Source organism: Mesocricetus auratus, unplaced genomic scaffold (assembly GCF_017639785.1).
Source record: "Mesocricetus auratus isolate SY011 unplaced genomic scaffold, BCM_Maur_2.0 Super-Scaffold_100029, whole genome shotgun sequence".
NCBI classification, from domain to species: domain Eukaryota; kingdom Metazoa; phylum Chordata; class Mammalia; order Rodentia; family Cricetidae; genus Mesocricetus; species Mesocricetus auratus.
Genome location: NW_024429210.1, coordinates 245,300 through 264,201, shown reverse-complemented (window position 1 = coordinate 264,201; position 18,902 = coordinate 245,300). Strand labels below are relative to the sequence as shown.

Genomic DNA, 18,902 nt, shown 5'->3' with positions numbered 1-18,902 from the left:
CTCTCTCGTCAGAACTGATGAGGGCGATACTCACTGCATCTTCAGTCCCGATCATCCCACAGCTGTGTATTTTGCTGTCCATTCAAACTGGACCAAAGCTTTCTTCATAGAACATTACTCTATCTTTTGTATCTTAGAACAACAAGACAACATGTACAATACAAAGAAAATGAAAATTTATAGCATCAAATGGACCCAAGAAGTTAACGTTGTCAAGGAAGGATAGCAAGGAGTTAAATAAGAGCACAGAAGTTGGAAGGGAACTGGAAAGGGAAAACACGCAAGCTTACTGAACAACATCCCTCAGGGGAGAGAGCTACAGGATGCTAGGACTAACCTGTCATGAACTAAGTCTTTCTTTACACCGTGCTGTCTGTGTAATATCAAAGACAAAATCAGGAAAAAATAGCCCAACACAGAGAACTAATCAATGAAATCTTAAAAGAAACTTATAGAAACAAGAGTGGAGGTTTGTTAAGCTATGTAGCTTACCAATTTTTATAATTATATTGGAACAATGGAAAATAAAGTATGAGTCAGTAAAGTTTATAGGCTTTTTATATTATCCTAAATAAAAATTAAGCATATGACTTTTGATTTTTAAATATTAACATTTAATTTATTCATTTTGTGTCAGATGACAACTTTTAGGGGGTCACTGCTACTATGTGGATCCCAGGGACTGAACTCAGATTGACAGTTTGGTGGCGGGTGGCCTGGTTTCTGACCCTGACACTGTAGTACTGAAACAGGAAGATACGTGATTGGAGCCCAGTGCAGAAGGCATTCATCTCTGAGTCATTTTACCCACTGAAGCCACAGACACCATGTACCTGTGCTCACCTTTGCTTGTTTCCTGTTCCTTCTGTCTTGGCTAATTTCCCTAGTAACTTACAGATCAAAAGGAAAAGAACACAAAGCAGATCATCGAGGTACTCCAATGACCCAAGCTCAGCACATTCTGCTGTCACGATGAACTAAGACTGAATTCTTCCACGCTGAATCACAGGGAGGGGCTTGCAATGGTGCCTGCCAAATGGGTTCTGTAAGCACTTTCTCTTTTTATCATGTGATGACAGCTAGGTCTTATCCACACACACCCAAATTTCAAGTCTTTCACTTTCAGCTTGAGTTCAGGTGTGCCAAAATGCTCCACTCTGACAGCGGACAGGTACCCTGAACCACACACTGCATCTCTGACAGCGGACAGGCACCCTGAACCACACACTGCATCTCCACTCTGACAGCGGACAGGCACCCTGAACCACACTCTGCATCTCCACTCTGACAGCGGACAGGTACCCTGAACCACACACTGCATCTCCACTCTGACAGCGGACAGGCACCCTGAACCACACACTGCATCTCCACTCTGACAGCGGACAGGCACCCTGAACCACACTCTGCATCTCCACTCTGACAGCGGACAGGCACCCTGAACCACACTCTGCATCTCCACTCTGACAGCGGACAGGCACCCTGAACCACACTCTGCATCTCCACTCTGACAGTGGACAGGTACCCTGAACCACACACTGCATCTCCACTCTGACAGTGGACAGGCACCCTGAACCACACACTGCATCTCCACTCTGACAGCAGACAGGCACCCTGAACCACACTCTGCATCTCCACTCTGACAGCGGACAGGCGCCCTGAACCACACACTGCATCTCCACTCTGACAGCGGACAGGCACCCTGAACCACACACTGCATCTCCACTCTGACAGCGGACAGGTACCCTGAACCACACACTGCATCTCCACTCTGACAGCGGACAGGCACCCTGAACCACACTCCGCATCTCCACTCTGACAGCGGACAGGCACCCTGAACCACACTCTGCATCTCCACTCTGACAGCGGACAGGCACCCTGAACCACACTCTGCATCTCCACTCTGACAGCAGACAGGCACCCTGAACCACACACTGCATCTCCACTCTGACAGTGGACAGGTGTCCTGAATCACACACTGCATCCCCACTCTGACAGCGGACAGGCACCCTGAACCACACACTGCATCTCCACTCTGACAGTGGACAGGTACCCTGAACTGTGCACTGCAGTTTTTCTACTCAGAGACTTGAAGCTTCTAAATACCACCCATAGATTTTAAATGCTATTTTTCCTAATTATAAATATGAAATAAAAAGAGGCAAGGATAAAAGTTTTCCAAAAGAAAGACACAGAGTTAAGGATGTGTCCAATTTCATGCATGATATGAAATTTAATGCTGTGTATTGGTACTATGTATGTCATACCAGCAAAGTATGAGTCTTTCAATCAACTAGCGCTTGCTGATTTGAGGAGAAGACGCCTGTTAATTCACCCACAACACCTGAACAATCTGAAGCAGATCTTCAGGTTAAAGGTTTTTTGTTATTTTTTATTCGTTTTACACATACAGGTGTTTTGTCTGTCTGCATTATATCTGTGCACCATGTGTGTGCCTTGTCTTTGAAGGTCAGAAGAAGGCATCAGTTATAGACAATTGTGACTCTAACAGTTACAGTCATCATGCAGGTGCTGGAAATCAAACCTAGATCTTCTAGAGAGCAGCCAGTGCTGGAACCACTAAGTCATCTCTCCAGGCACCCCCCCCCCCGACATTAAGCAAACAAATGGTTGCTCATGGCTAATAGTCAGGAAAGAGGTCAGTTGTAGGTGTGTAGAAGTTAACATTCTGAGGGGACAAAATATTCTAATTGCAAATCATAACAGCAGCTATACAGCTCTACAGAGTTTATTTTTAAAAAGCTACTGAGATATCAAAAAAATTGAATGGAAGCAAGCTTTAATGAAAGTTAAAATTATAAGACAGTAAAGAGGGATGGTGTCCAAGGACATAAAACAGCTTAGTGTTACTTCACATGTAGTTATCATAACTAATATGATTTGGGGTTAGCCCTATACAAAGAATTCAGTAATTTAATGGTCAGGGGAACACTTACCCTACCCTAGAGATACAAGGCTTATAGGAAACCATGAGACATGCTGATACGTAATGTGTAGTTTAGGAGTTCAGGTAAGGCAAGTCACACACTAAGACTTCATAAAACATATAACCTCTAAAACCAGTAAATCTCGATCAGTAATTCTGTGTTGTTTTCTTAAGCCTTTCGGATATAGTGTCCCACCACCCCCACCAGTTCTAATTCTATTTCTTAGCAAAACCACTTCCTTAGATTCTTTCATAAGAAACTACTAAAGAAATGCTTTCACGATTAGCAATTCCTACCTCCTTCCTACTAGGTCCAAGAGTAAGGATGCTCAGGGTATTACGAACATGATCATACATCGCTGAAAATTCCTCTTAAAAACTAGTCAGTGATGAGCATTGTAATAGATCATGGGGCTGAGACTGCAAACTGTTTAATTTCTTACCCAATGGCTGGGTGAGAAAGGCAACAGGACACCCGCCTATATGTCCTCATACATGCATACATGTGTACATGTGCATATTTACAGAAATGCTCTCAGATTTTAGCAGTGCTGATGTAACAGCATATATGGAAACCTTTACAGCTGAGCACACGTGACAGCTACCATAAAAATGTAGGCACACTAAAAACACCATGGAAATCATCTTTAGGTTTTGTGCGTAGATAGGTTGGCGTATGTGTGTGAGTGTACAAATTAACTTGGTGCTTAAGCTTGCATTCTATCCCCAAAATAATTCATTACATGTATGCAAATTATTTCACTTTCCTAAAGAAATCTGAAGCATCTTTGGTGCCAAGAATCTCCAACACATGTACATGTGCACTGATTTTCAGATATATAAACTCATTACAGTGGTACGTACAAACCTCAAAGCATGAGAGGTGTATTTTATTTTGCCAAAGACAACTGATTTCTTGTTTTATTACAAATGTTATAAAGCAGAAGATTTCCCCTTAAAAGGTAATAAAAGATACTTTCCTAAGATTTATCAATATAGAATATCCACTTAACCCCAGCAACCAAAGGTAGTATGGAAAATTCTTTATAAAAGATAGGAAACATGAATTGACAAACAGAAGATGTGTTACATTCAGAGCCATTAGGAAAGTTACATACCAGCCCACCAGCTAGATGCTAGTGATCAGATTTGAATTAAAAAATGTTTTCACAAAAACTTTCAGAAAGGTGCTGTCTAAAAGATGTCTGGATACAGAAATGAAGAAGCAGCACCACTAGAAATCAAGAAGCTGTGGGTACTGAGTAAGAGTAAACCAGTGTTTATTGGGTAATATGAGCATTGAGCTAAGAAATGTACTTTGATGGCTGGACTAGGACCAGGGTTCCTAGTCCTTGGGTTGCTAAGGGCCTTACCTTCTGGGGTGATTGCAGAAGGACAGACTTCTTTGAGAAGATCTCCAAGTGTATGCAGCTGTCCATCTGCAGCCACAGGACGGAAGAGCTTCTGAATGAAAGGTCGTTCAGTCGTCGTCTGTTTGAAAAAGGAAAATAATGCAAGCAAGTAAGTCTTTGTTGCTGTTGCTACTTACCACACACACACAGATCATAAGCATGGTCCTGGCACTAGTGTCTTCTGATGTGACTTAATCATAAATACACATAATAATAAGTATCACTGATGCAATATCACTGGGGAAAAAGGTTAACATAATAAACTCACGTGAATCAGATTCATGCAAATATGGAATGTCAGACACTCTTAAAAATCAACTAGCTAGACTTCAAGTAGCAAATCCCCCTTCCTCAATAGAGACAAAAGGCAGTGTCAATAACTCTAAAAGTGATACCATAAAGTCACCAAATACAGAAACACACCATGGCTGATGACTGCATTAAAAAGTAAAATTTTTTTAAGGGGCTGGAGGGATGGCTCAGGGGTTAAGAGCACTGACTGCTCTTGCAGAGGACCATGGCTTGGTTCACAGCACCCATAAGTTGGCTCACAACCATGTCACTCCAATTCCTGGGGATTCAACATCTTTTCTGGCATCCATGGGTATCAGGCATGCATGTGGTGCATATACATACACACAGGCAAAACACTCACACACTTTTTAATTTTAATATTTAAAAAGAAGCTTTTAAAAGAATATATTGTAAGAGTTATTGGTTGCGGGGAGCAAGACATTTGATAACAATGAATTCAGATCAAGTATCCAAGGTTTGATAGAGATAGGATTTCAGTGCCAGATGTGGGATACTTCCCTGAGAGTTAAAGGTCAAGAAGGCCCTAGAGACCACCAAAACAACAGGCTATTATTGCCATTGCACTTGGTTGCCTACCATAACTAGATAGTAAGGCCTTATTGCTAAAGACACCACACACTTTGGTTGCAGGACATATAGAAATCAATTTAGAACTGACCTGGAAATTTCTCCCTGCTGGCTAGCTTTCATAGTGCTGGAAGGTGCTACACAGGCCACTGGGGGAGAAAAACCATCAACAATATTACCCAGTGGTGGTCCCTGCTTGCAACAATACTGACCTGCCAGATGAGACATACCGAAGAAATCATGAAATAATGGTGTGACTCTTGGGGGGCAGGGGTAACCAAATGCTTTCTGATTAGACCTGAGGCCTACCCTACAGGGAGGAATTCAGGCCTGAATGTAAAACAGGGTCAAGCCTCCCACCTGGGGGAGTCACTGGCCCTAGTGGGAACCCACTACTGTTGTTTTTTAAATGGCCATGCTGTTGAACTGGTTTCTACATGTTTACATTTATATCTGTGGATAAGTGTTGCTCTAAACTGGTCAGAGAAACTTCTTGCAGTGGCAGTAATACAGAGACTTATAACTGGTCAAAACAGGAGAGTGAGTCACTGAGTATTCGTCCCTAAATAGGAAGTCTACATCAACCCTCCTACCCCCAGGCTCAGGGAGCATCATAGGGCAGACAACGAGGACTGCGAAATGCTGTCATGACATGGCTTCGGCACTCATGAACTCACAGCAACTGTGGTCACCTGCACAAGATCAAATGGTACAGCACGGATGGGGGAGGGGCACAGCAGGACCCACCCTGAGCTAAGGAGCTATTGGCAGCTGCTGGCTGCTGAAGGATGGTCATTATTCTTCAGGTGTGTAGTTGATGCTAAGTTGCTCATGCCCCAGTGATGCTCCCAGTTATGTGCACAGCAGCACTAACTGGAGTGAATGAGTGAGTTACTTGAAAAAATAGAAGAAAAGAAAAAGAAGACACAGAAGGAAACTGGGTATGATCAAGGTAATCTGCATTCACATAAAACTGTCCAAGAATAAGTAAAAATATTTTTTCAAAAACAAACAGCCTACACAAAAGAACCCAGCTGACTACTGCACTGAAAAGGAACACTCTTCTTAGAAGAGTTTCTGTAAGAGTGCTGCACCCTGGTAACAGACATCCGCTAACAGCATTCTCACCAAACTTCTAAGGTTTGACAGAATTATCAGGATAATCACAACAGGATTTATTCCTAATAGCTGCATATCCGATCCACTCCTAAAAGACCATTCTGGAATCAAGCACCTGAGGCTGGCCTGGGACCTACCAGCCCGCCTCCAGTTTACCACATGAATGCTGGGTCTGCAGATGGTCCCCACACCAGCTCAACATCTCAGTTTCTCATCTGTTGTTAGAGGACTGTGCCAAGCACAAACAGGTAAATTAAGAGAATGGAAAATATTTCTTTTCACCTCAACTGTTAGTCCATTTTGTGATGTTAAGCTTTAATTTAAAGCCTCTTGGTATAAAAAAAAATCACAAAATATGCCTAAGAACAAAATACGCCTAACCTAAAAATATGACTTCAAATACTTACAAAAAGACAAATCTTTGGGTGAAAATAATACACACATACACACACACACACGCTTTTAATCAGAGGAAGTTCTCAGTCTTTTTGAAACTCCTATCATTTAAAAAACTAATAGAAACTAAAAACATGTGAAAAACATATAAATGTTAGCAATTCAGTGAATATATAATAAATGTTAAAATGGTATGTGAACAATATAACTGAGAATTTGTGGCCATCATAAAAATAGACTGTGCAAAACAAAAGCTTAGAAATAGTTCAGTTCCCTTCACTTCTTTATAAAGCCTATAGTTTACTACACACATTAAATAAAAACTATCATGTCCAGGTAACAAAGATAATAAAGTCAGCGGAGTCCCAGAAGGAAAAGGAAAAGGGACGAAGGTAATCACTTAAATCGCCACCACCCACTTTGGGTTGTCTACCTTTCGGGTCACCAAGAGGCTTAAGACGTTTTAGGAGTGGAAGTGATGCGAGGAAAAGAGGCTTTTCCTCCAGACTAATGGGAAGCAGCATGGGGTCAGCCTCGGCAGGGGATGAAATGAAGACAGGTGGCAAGAGGTGACTGCCTAAAGCAAGCCTTGGTGAGACAGCAAGGCCAGGGTGGGAGGGCGGAGGAAGGGTGCGGGAGGGCAGCAACGTATTCCCACCTAAGAGAGGCACGGAGAGCGTACCTCTGAAGCCAGCAACATCACGGGAACCCTAGAGGGTTTGGTTCTCACTCATACCTCATCAGCAGCAGCAATGTGAGGTGGCTGAGTGACCATAAAAATACTTAAAAACAACAGGTTAAATAAAGAGAAAAAGCCAAATAGTTATGTTAGCAAGTTAAAAAAGAAATTCTAATTCCATTATTGAAAAAAATGCCCCATTATATCTCGGAATAGCTCTTGTTTTCACTTTTCCAATTACAACAAAGGTAAAACTTCCTGCAGTAACACACCTTAACTCAATACCATATAATGGTAACCAAGATAACTCTCCAAAGTTCTGTTTCCATCCATTACAAATAAAATGCAAAAGAAACAGCCTACCAAACACAGCCAAGTAGATAACTAATACTGCATCACTGTTGACAGAACAACTCTAGCTTGCTTCAGTCAACTTAATACACCTATTCTAGTAAATTAGAAATTAGAAAACATATAGACTGTGAAAGAGGCACATTCTCACAAACAAACAAAGTCTGAGTTTCAGGCATTTATTAAACTACATGCAACAAAAATTTAAGGTATTGACAAAGAGTGCAGACTCTGATGAAATAGAGTTAGCAGGCAGTTCTGTCATTCATTATAGAACCACGGACACAATGACCCAAATTTCCTGAAAGCACAATGACCCAAATTTTCTGAAATCACTCGCGCGCACACGCACACACACACGTACACAGATGAGCCTAAAAACATTCCATTCTGCAGAAAAGCCCATGTAGGAAGGTAAACAATTTAAAATAGCTTCAGAAGTCCCTGAAACTGACCAGATTCACAAGCACTACCCCTCCCCAAGCAGTAGAAGTACCTCTCTGTTGAAGGAAAACTGAGCTATAGACTCCCAGACAAGCTGAACTGCAAAGATAATTCTGAGCAGACCAGCTACCTGAAAGAGAGACACCTGGAAGGGGCATTCTATCACTTGCATGCAGGATGTGCTGTGTGCTTCAGGTTCCCAGCTTTTATGAGCTGTCATTCATGATGGGGCTGGCAATGGGGATCCAGCTGTCTTTGAGTCACTTCTGCTCCTGTAAGTAACCCCTCACCCATACTCCTGCAAATAACCCCAATAAAGCTTGTTGGTTCAGGAACTTGGACTTTGATGGTGTTCATACTTTGGTCCTCCATTGGATCCCTATCTGGGGTGTGTTGTGTCTCCCCAGAAAAAGTTTTGTCACAGCCCAGCGGTGGTGGCGCATGCCTTTAATCCCAGCACTTGGGATTAAACTCTGTGAATTCGAGGCTGGGCTGGACTGACAGCCTCCAAAACAATACAGAGAAACCCTGTCTCGTAAAAACAAACAAAACAACAACAACAACAACAACAAAAAAACCAAAAAGAAAAAGTTTTGTCACATAACAACAATGCTCAGACCAGCACAAGTTAGAAACAGTTTTAGTTCAAAGATAAGAAAGAACAGTATTGCCGGTGGTGGCACATGCCTTTAATCCCAGCACTTAGGAGGCAGAGGCAGGAAGATCTCTGTGAGTTCTAGGCCAGCCTGGTCTACAGAGCTGCACAGAGAAAGCCTGCCTTGAAAGATCACAAAAAGCAAGCAAGCAAGCAAGCAAGCAAGCAAGCAAGCAAGCAAGCAAAAGAACAGTATCTTAGAGAGACTTCTACTTGAGAACTTAACGATGAGAGGGGCCTGATTTATTAAAGTCTGCACAGAATTTGCTAACAGTACTCCCTCAAAGGTTTAACATCTCCCAGTGACATGAATCACAAATGAACAGGCAATCTCTTGTGTTGCTGTCAGTATACCACCATGGTATATAGTGCTCACCTGGCATTTGAGTGTTTTGGTTCAACCCCAGCACCACAAATACAAGCAAAGGCCCAAATCTTTTGCTCTAGGAGCTTTAGATGTATTCTCTAGGACCCTTGGTTAGGCTGAAGAAACAGATACTGACAGCTTATACATGTCATCAGCTATTTTACATGTGCTGGTTTTAAGTCCCTTTAAATAGAGTGGTTGAATAGAGGGACATTTATCAGTAATATTTACATGATTTAGAAGGATTGCTCTAATGGAGTGAATGATATCAAGTTATATTATATGTATACCCCAAAATGTCTCAATGAAACACATTATTTTGTACAATGATTCTAACTGATAAAAAACAAAATGTAACAATTATAGGTGGTGCAAACCTATAATCTCAACACTCAGGAAGCTGAGGCAAGGAGATCAAAATTTGAGGCTAAACTAGGCTGGATAGTGACAAAGCATGGAAAATAAGAAAGAAAATAGAAAGGAAAACCCAAACTACACAGACTAGATGGGGACTTGTTGTTCAATTATTGCAGAGGATTTGTTATGGATTACAGGTATTTACAAGATTTAGAGGAAAAAAAATCAAGCTATATTGAACTAGAATTGAAAGTAGCAATGTCTACTGATTGAAAATGTAATTAGACTTTCTTAATTTGGTAACAAGTACTATATGGTAAGAACTGCATCTAGGACTTACAGAAGCATGCTCAAGGGACCAACAGTTTTCTTTTTTGACAAAAACTACTTTTATATTACCAACAAAATAAATTTAATTGGAAGGTATTAGAATAACTGTGCTTTAAATAAAAATCCAAGACAATTAGATTAAAACAAACCAAACCGGGACTCCTTACCAACAAGAACAAAAATATAACAACAATAACAACAAAAACAACAAGGAAAACCCCTAACAAGTTATGTAAGTTTAAGTTCTCAGGGTGGAAGATGCCCGAGCAGGTAAAGTAAAGCAGCCACTGCTTAGTACAATGAATGGAAATTTTAAAACACACCATTTCAAAAGACAATAGAAACCAAGTGAAACATAGATAGCCGTCAACTTCCCAACTTAGAATCGTACTGATCTTTTAATGAAGAAAGAGATAACGACATTTCAACATTCATGGGGACCTGGAATAACAGTACTTGTTAGAAATTCGTGAATAACAAAACCCAGCTAAGGGCTAGAGCGCAGACTGCAGCAGAATAAGCAAGTGTGACTGGAATCCCAACATCTAGCACAATGTACTGACTCCAAGTGTCATCCAACACTGGAAGTCTGTTTCTCAGTCTGATAAGCTGGGAAATGTTATCTATAAATTATTATGATAAAATAAGACAGATAATAATTAAAATGTAAAATAAATAATGCACTAGGTGGTAACAAAGGCTAATTCTTTTCATCCTGACTTTTAAACCACTATTAAATGAAAGGAATCATTTTTTACAGAACCAATTACAGGGAGAATCAAAAGTAATTAACAGTCTACCTTCAGCTTCCTTTGATACTTTATTAATTCGAATAAGTGCTCATGGCACAAAGTCAAAGCTTACACGGGACATGCTGCTAGACTTTCCCAACAGCAACGTGACAGAGGCTTCAAACCGTCACAGCCACATGTGGCTCAAGATAGACTCATGCATGTCCAATTTTGCATCACATGATTTTCAGAAGCAGGCTCATATTTAAATTAACTTAAGAATATACACAATTACAAGATCCACTAAATACAAGTAACAGAGCCGTTTAAATCAATGCTTAAGACTTTATATTAAACAATCTCTGGTAGGAAACCAGGAAGAGGAGCAGAGGGATTCCTTTATCTGTTATGGAGGGAAACGGAGACCTGAAAATGAGCATGCTGAGTGGTCCTGCTAAAAGAGTCTGGAGTCTACCTTCAATACTCCTAACACCACCAAGAAATAATAATTAGGATTTGAAAAGCTGTCATTGTTACAGTCAAGAACATTTAATCTCCAAAGCAGCAGAGTCTTAATTGAGATGATGATTCAATTTAAAGCATACATTCCAATCCATCGTCACATCTGGCTTAAAGGTAATTTTGTCTCATTGAAATTATTATATTTATTATAATTCTGTCTAGACAATGCCAAATGTATTTTGTCACATAGTAGTTAAAGCAAATACAGATAACAGTTTGTGCCCTCTTTACATCCTTTCACTAAGGAGTATGTGGTACAGGGTAGCACGGTTAACTACTGAGGACTGAATTTGATGCTGAGCCCTCTGACAGAAGAGACAGTTGTCTGGATTTATGCTTTTTATTGTGTATGTATGTGTGAGGTATTTGTGTGTACACATTGGTCAGAGGCTGACATCTAGGGATTTTTAAAATCACGTCTCCACTCTTTAAAATTGTATTCATTTACTTTTATATCTATTTTGCCTGCATGAATGTCTGTGTATCACAGACATGTCTGGTTCCCCTGGAGGCCAGAAGAGGGCTTTAGATCCCTTGAGACTGGAGTTAAAGATGGTTGTGAGCTACCACAGGTATGCTGGGAACAAACTCAGGCCCTCTGGAAAAGCACTGAGTCCCTGTTTCAGCTAGCATGGCTGGCCAGTGACCTCAGGGGCACTCTGCAGTAGGTAGACAGCAGCACGCAGTCCGCTTTACATGGGTCCTAGGAATCTGAACTCAGGTTCTCACATTAATACATCAAGGACTTTCTCAGCAGGGCCAGCTCCCTAGCCCTATTTTAACTTTTTATATGAATTTTTAGTAGCATGGTCAGAGAAGATTCATATAAGACAGTACTATTAATGATTCTACAAAGTTATCTTAATACATTAAGATCTCTCTCCAAAAGAATTCAGTCATACTAAGAGAATCATAGCTGATGTTTAACATTTTTTGCTAATTTTATTGAAAGCCAAACTAAAATGTTAGGTGAATATAAGAATGACGTAACTAATATCTTAGTTATTTTCTTCTGGAAAGTCAAAAGGTAGTTTTGCATGACGTTTTTATCTTTATGGATATTACCATAAAGTAAATTAGAAACACTTTCAATTTGTACAAATAAAGTAGTGAGAGGAAACGCCTGAGTAAAAGCAGCTGTGACCTCAGAAGTGGGAGTGCTCTGAAGGCCAGTCAACTGTCTTCCCCAGGAGACAGACGAGTCTAAACCCAGCCAAGAACCCGTGACTCTGCACAGAAACAGAACATCTCCTACGCTTGCCCCTCCATACATGCTCCAATAGTTTTACAATGAATGCTGAAGCTTACCATAGGGGGATATTATTTTTTTGATGATGTATATACTTTTTCAATGTTTCTCAATGAAATTATATGAAAATTCCTATTCAATTTTTTGAAGAGGCAAATAAAAGTGGTATTTCAGAGATTTGGCTGCTGATATAATCTCCAGATCAGCAAGTTTAAAAATAAAGCACCTGATTATTATGAAGCATTAGAGAAAAGTAATGAAATAAAAGCACAAAACTCTTAGAAGAAAACTAAGGAAGACACCTGAGACCTTGGATCAACAAGGTCAGATCAGATTTTCTTAGCCATGAAAAACCTAAAAGCATGAGAAACAGCAGAACTTCACCAAAAACTGAAAAGTTTGGGCTTCAAATGACACCATCAAGGAAAAAAAGAAAAAAGAAAAAAGAAAGAAAATCCGGAGTAAAAGGTAATATTTTGCAACTCCTACTTTTGATAAGACTAGTATTTAGAATATATAAAGAATTTTCAAAGCAATAGAAAGACAATCTCACTTAAAAATGATCAAAGGGCTTGACAGGTAAAGTTGCTTGCTGCACAGTCCTAATGACCTGAGTTTGATCTCCAGAACCCACAGAAGCTAAGAGAGAAGAGACTCCACAAAGTTTTCTTCTAACCTCCACATACGCACTGTGGCATGTATGCCCGTCAACCACCACAGTCTCGTATGAATACACAAAGTAAAAATAATAGCTAACTAACTAAAAAGAACAAAGGCAGATGGGTATAATGGTATACACCTATAATCACACCTATAATCTTAGCACTTGGGAAGTAGAGGTAGAGTTCACAGTCATTCCTCAACTACAAAGCAGGGTTGGGGTTAGGGCCAAGGCCACTGGACTCAAAGCCTGCCTCTAAACATGTCCTCCCCCCATAACTAACTAAATAAACAAACAAAACCCAGAAACACACAAAAGCCAGTAATTTAAAGATATTTCTCAGAAGAAGATACTAAGCACATGGGAAGATTCTAGGCAGTGCCATTAGTCATCAGAGAAACGCAGATCAAAACTACATTGTGGCCATGGAGCAGGGCTGAGATGAAAATGACAGAGTCTAAGCACTGGCAAGCTGCTGACACCTTCATTTAGTATGAGTAGGAATACAGCGAAGATGCTTTGGGAAATACATCAACAATACTTCAAAACACCAAACAATCAGCATTCAATGGTACTCTTTAAATACCTACAGCAGAAAAAGGAACATAAATGATTACCATAAAAATTACGAATTATCACTCATTATTACATTCATAATAGCTTGAAGTGAATACAATCCAAATGTCTATCAGTGGGCAACAGCCATATCCTGGATCATACAAAGACCCTGTTGCTCTAGATGATCCACAGCAAGCATGAGCCTGGGATATCATGCAAGTGAAAAGACTCCATACAAAGACCTGTGTAGCATATCACCCTAATTTCTTACTATGTCCAGAACAGGCAAAAGCACAGACACAGAAATAAGTTAGTGGTTGGAGTAAGTAGGGAGTTGAGTCTGGGGTTTCCTCTTTGGGAGATGAAAATGTGAAATTGTTTAGTTTTGACAGCGGCATGAATTCGTGATGTTCTGAAAAACCCACTGAATAGTAGTACTGTTGTATGAGGGACACGTATGCTACTAGAAATAACAACTTAACAAAACTGTTGAATACTCAGGTGTGGTTAGTACAAGACCTTTAAGAAAGAACAAGACACTGTTCCCTACCACACACACACACACAAAGGCCCCCCAGCCCCATTTTATTTTTTACTCATATGACTTGATAAGAGTGATGAATCTTCTTGGGGAAGAACTTAAGCTTTGTACATGACTTACTTAAGCTTTGCAAATGAGTTACTTCAAAACAATTGTTATATTAAAATACAGTCAAAGAAGGTGACAGACTCCAAAGGTTAGAGAACTATTCTTATCTTTTATCAATTTATAACATCTTCTCATTCTGAATGAGAATAGAGGAAATTTTGACTGTTTGCCAAAAGTTATTTGAAATTTTATGACCTGGTAATTAAAATGCGCCTGAAAAAATTTCAAAGTACAGGATGCTGTTTGTTTTCTGAGAAAGGGTTTCTCTATGTAGTTCCAGCTGTTGTGGATCTCACTCTAGAACCCGGCTGGCCTCCAACTCATAGAGTGCGGATTAAAGGCACGGACCACCACTGCCTGGCCATGATGTTAGTTTTAAGATGCAAGTTTACTAAAATACATGCTGTTAATAAGGGATAATATGAGTGTGCAAACTCACAGGCGACAGGAAAAGGCAAGATTCCCCTGGAACTACAATTAGAGATGGTTATAAGCTTCCCCAATGAGTGCTGGCAACCTAACTCAGGACCTTGCTGCAAGAGTTAACTTCTAACTCCCAGAGCCACACATCTCATGCAGTCTATCCACTTTATTAATGTCTTTCTTCTCAACAAAAGTATTTTTATAAAATCCAGGCACTATGAATTTTCTAAAGATATGGTCACTGAACTTGAACAAGTGAGTTGTGGGGTCATTTCTAGGTGGGTGCTGAGGACACCTCTGTCTCCAGGTGTCCTAATACCCAACAACACCACTATTGTTGGGTGGAATACACCAGCAAGCTGATCAAGGCTGACAACACACAGAGCCCAACACAGGTCAAGCTTATCCTCCTGATACAGAAACCCAGACAATCTCATTCGGTTGCTTCCCCATGCAAAAGCTCTCAGTTTAGCATCCAAGGATAAATAGAAGCTGGAGTTCCGTGGCTGCAATGAAATCTGTAGTCTAGAGCCACCTCCCGGTGCATCAACTACTTGCTGGACTTCACCTGCACCTGCCTATAGGTTGACATAGGCAATTGCTTCTGGATTTGCTCGCCAGACAGCATCTGTAACCTATAGCAGGGCTTCAATGTATCCATCTAGGGCATTAGCATCTATGATGTCATTCTCTTTAGGGTGTGTGATACCAAAGGGCATGCTCCCAGATCCTAAGAACATGTATACTACATATGCAGGTGGTGACTGCTGCAGTCCAAGTTGTGCCCCACCCCTTCGACATTGTGCAGACACACACAATGCTGCAGTCTAGAAGGAAAGTAGCCGATATCATGTACAGGTAGGCTGTATTGCTGTAGGAATATCTTCAAGGACAAAGATGGAAAGGTTTTCTTCAAGGGGGCCTAATCCAGTGTTCTCTGTGGAAGAGGTAAGGGCTTCATGATGGTTATCTTCAATGAACTCTGTTGTACATCGCAAAGTGATGTTGCAAGAAATTACTGGGAGAGTCTCTTAACTGCTGCTGGTAACTGCCAATGCCTGATTAATCACCCCTCAGAAGAGGTGGAGAGAGGCTCATTCTTAAAATCATGTTGAACCAGTCTAGCCCACAAAAGGTCTCACCACAGCATCTCAGGTCCACAAGCCAGCAGGCAGACTTAGAATTCAGCTGCTCTTGGGGCTAGCCCTGTGTCTAAGCAGACGCTCACACATTCCTGTTTGTTATGAAGCACTTGGTCCTCTGTGGTGCTGCTAAAATTATAATTATGTTCTAGGGAAGGCACTTTGCTGGGAAACAATAAACCAGGACCCGGAAGGAGTTAAAAAAAAAAAAAGATAGGCTCTTGCTATGTAGCTCTGGCTGGCTTCTTAGAATCCTCCTGCCTCAGCCTCCTGAGTACTAGGATTACAGGCATATTCCACCACACCCCAATAAATGACTCATTATAACTAGTCATCTCCTTGCCTCACATGTAGAACTACTCTTTGTAGTACTCATGACAACACTGAAGAAGCATTTATAAGCAACACTGGTGAGGCTAAGGCAGTACCTCCAGGACCGATCTAGGGCATTGTGACCTTTAAACAGGATTCTGGGAGAATCATGTCCACCAAAGATAGATATAAGCTAGCTGTAGTGACGCACACCTTTATTCCCAGTACTGGAGAGGCATAGGCAGGCAGATACCTCTCTGAGGCAGGCAGATCTCTCTCTCTGAGTTCGAGGCCCACCTTGGTCTGCATAGTGCCAGGATAATACAATGTAGAGAGACCCAGTTTCTAAAAACAAAACAAAATAAGAAAGACTGATATAACTCTTACATAATTTAATAACAATTTGCCCAAACTAAGAAATGGAGATTGTGGTAGTGAGCTGAACAAAATGCATTCTGTAATCAAAGATTCAGTGAAGCTATATGTTATCAAAGACTCGCAAAAGAGGATATACTGTGGCTAAGAAGGTAAGTATGGCTTCATGAATAATCACCAAACTAGAGATGAGTTGAAGAGCATGATGATATAACTTAAGAGATAATGTTTCATTCAAAAAAATTTGATTGTTCTAGAATTAACTGAGTTAAGGGAAAAGTGCTCCCGATCACACAAAACATGAACTACAACTACAGTTTTTAATATGAACGTTGTTAGAACATTCCAAAGCAATAAAACTAATCCATGATATATAACACACAGAAGGCATAGAAGTAAAAAATGTAAAAAACTTAAAAATAACAGTGTACTTGAGAAGAAAGTAAATTTGTTAGTTCTTTTCTATTAAGCATTCCTCAAGCAACACAAAAACCAGAGTTCAAACTACACTTTGATGTGCAGGTCCTTTGGGAGCTCTTGTGCCCTGTTTTATATGAAGCATCTACAGCTACAATGAGCGCCCACTGAAGAGCATTGCTGGTCTGACATTGCTTTAAACATGCACAGTCAGAAATTAGCTGTGGCTTACAGTAACAATTACCTTCATCATGATGAAAAGGTCTTGGTGTAAGGTAAGGGAGGCAGTTTTCTTCAGCAACCCACTCCTTTAAAAAGCAAACTTCAAGACTTTCATTAAAATAGGAAACGGTTTACTATTTAGTAAAGATACTTCAGATTCATGAAACAGATCCACAAAAGAGGGAAAATGGGAAAGTTGGAAAACAGAAGAAAAGGAGAAAAAACAAAAAATAAAGACCCAAAGACCAAGGAAAAACATTATTAGAAATGTGTTTTTAAACAAGTAGAATAAATTGTTTACTTTTGTATATGTGACATAACCAATGAGTCTCTTACCTGTACTTTGAAAAATCTAGGTAAAACATTAAGAATAATTGCTGCATTAGGTATCCACATTAGGCTTTTATTCCTTTCAAGGCAGGGTCTACTACAGCTCAGGAGAGCCTCCATCTCACTACATAGCTGGATATCACCTTCAATGTCTGCTCATCTAGCGGTTGCTTCCAGAGTACAGGCATAGTTCATCCACACCTTGTTTCCAGGTCTTTAACTTTGACAGCATGCTATTTCTTAACACACGTTAATTTTCTACATTTTGAATATACTTTCTATCTAAATCAAGTTGAAAAAATAATATGCCTTCTCATATACACACAAGTATTAACTTACCCACCTCTAATACACAAGTACATCAGTGAACTCAACAGGCATTCAAAATAAGAATTTAACACAATTTCACAACTAGTTCAATTTGACCTGTTTTATTCATATTTGTGTCACAACATGTGACTGAAGCAAGTGACTTTAATGAAAGTATCACATCCAAGGTACACACGTGGTAAACTCAATTTTGACTCCAAGTCTGTTGGATTGTAATCATTCTTGCTTTCAATGATAGAGCTTTCCCTAACCTTCAACTCAGGGCACTATTCTCCATTAGTGGCTTCCTGAATCAGCACTGTTCTGATTGAAGCCTGGACAGTTTTCTTTGATTTTTTTTTAAATCACTGTATCTTATAAAATATATGATAGAGTTGCTGAGTCACACCAGTTAGAAATATTTTATTCTTGAACAATTTCATACAATTATACAGTGTGCCTTGATCATATCCACCCAGTCTCTCCTCCTACCCCACTCCCCTCACACTCCCCTAGCACGTGTCCCTTGACCAGACCCTCGGCTGGTACACTCTTTCTAGCAGACCATTAAGAAATTCACCCCGTTCAAAGCAGAACAGTCTGTAAAATGTTCCAAGTCACCAGACTCAGATAGTACAACAGAATATTTGCATCAGACTATATTATTAACTAAGGATTAAACATTAACAAAGAAGCAGTCTGCTTAGGCAATGGCTCCTGTATACCTGTCAAAATCAATTCATGGCCGATATAATCTACGCACACATCAGTGCACGTTGCACATATGTATGTATTATAAGAGATCTAGGTGGACCACAGGACAAAGTAAACTAGGATGGGGGTCATTTTTCCTATGGTGTGTGGCAGACGGTAGGTTGCCCATGCTGACGCTGCCAGCACAAGTTGGACTCAGTGGGTTAGAAAACAAGAGGAGGACACAATGATGGGATGGGAGGAGAGACTGGGTGGATATGATCAAGGCACACTGTATAATTGTATGAAATTGTTCAAGAATAAAATATTTCTAACTGGCGTGACTCAACAACTCTGTCATATACTTTGTAAG

At 40.3% G+C, this 18,902-nt stretch overlaps 1 protein-coding gene across 9 annotated transcripts in view; it reads right to left on the bottom strand.

The window, feature by feature from the left end:
* The window catches only part of Atg5 (autophagy related 5), a 105,398-nt gene that overhangs the window by 10,273 nt on the left and 76,223 nt on the right, over window positions 1-18,902 (bottom strand). For 3 of the 9 annotated variants that reach the window (XM_040733181.1, XM_040733182.1, XM_005070417.4), the window contains one exon: window positions 4,318-4,435. In XM_040733181.1, coding sequence (XP_040589115.1) covers window positions 4,318-4,435 — 118 coding nt within the window. Of the gene's footprint in view, window positions 1-4,317; window positions 4,436-5,329; window positions 5,388-16,396; window positions 16,529-18,902 lie in introns of those variants that run through there. The other 6 variants (XM_040733177.1, XM_040733176.1, XM_040733180.1 and 3 more) reach the window with 5 other exon arrangements.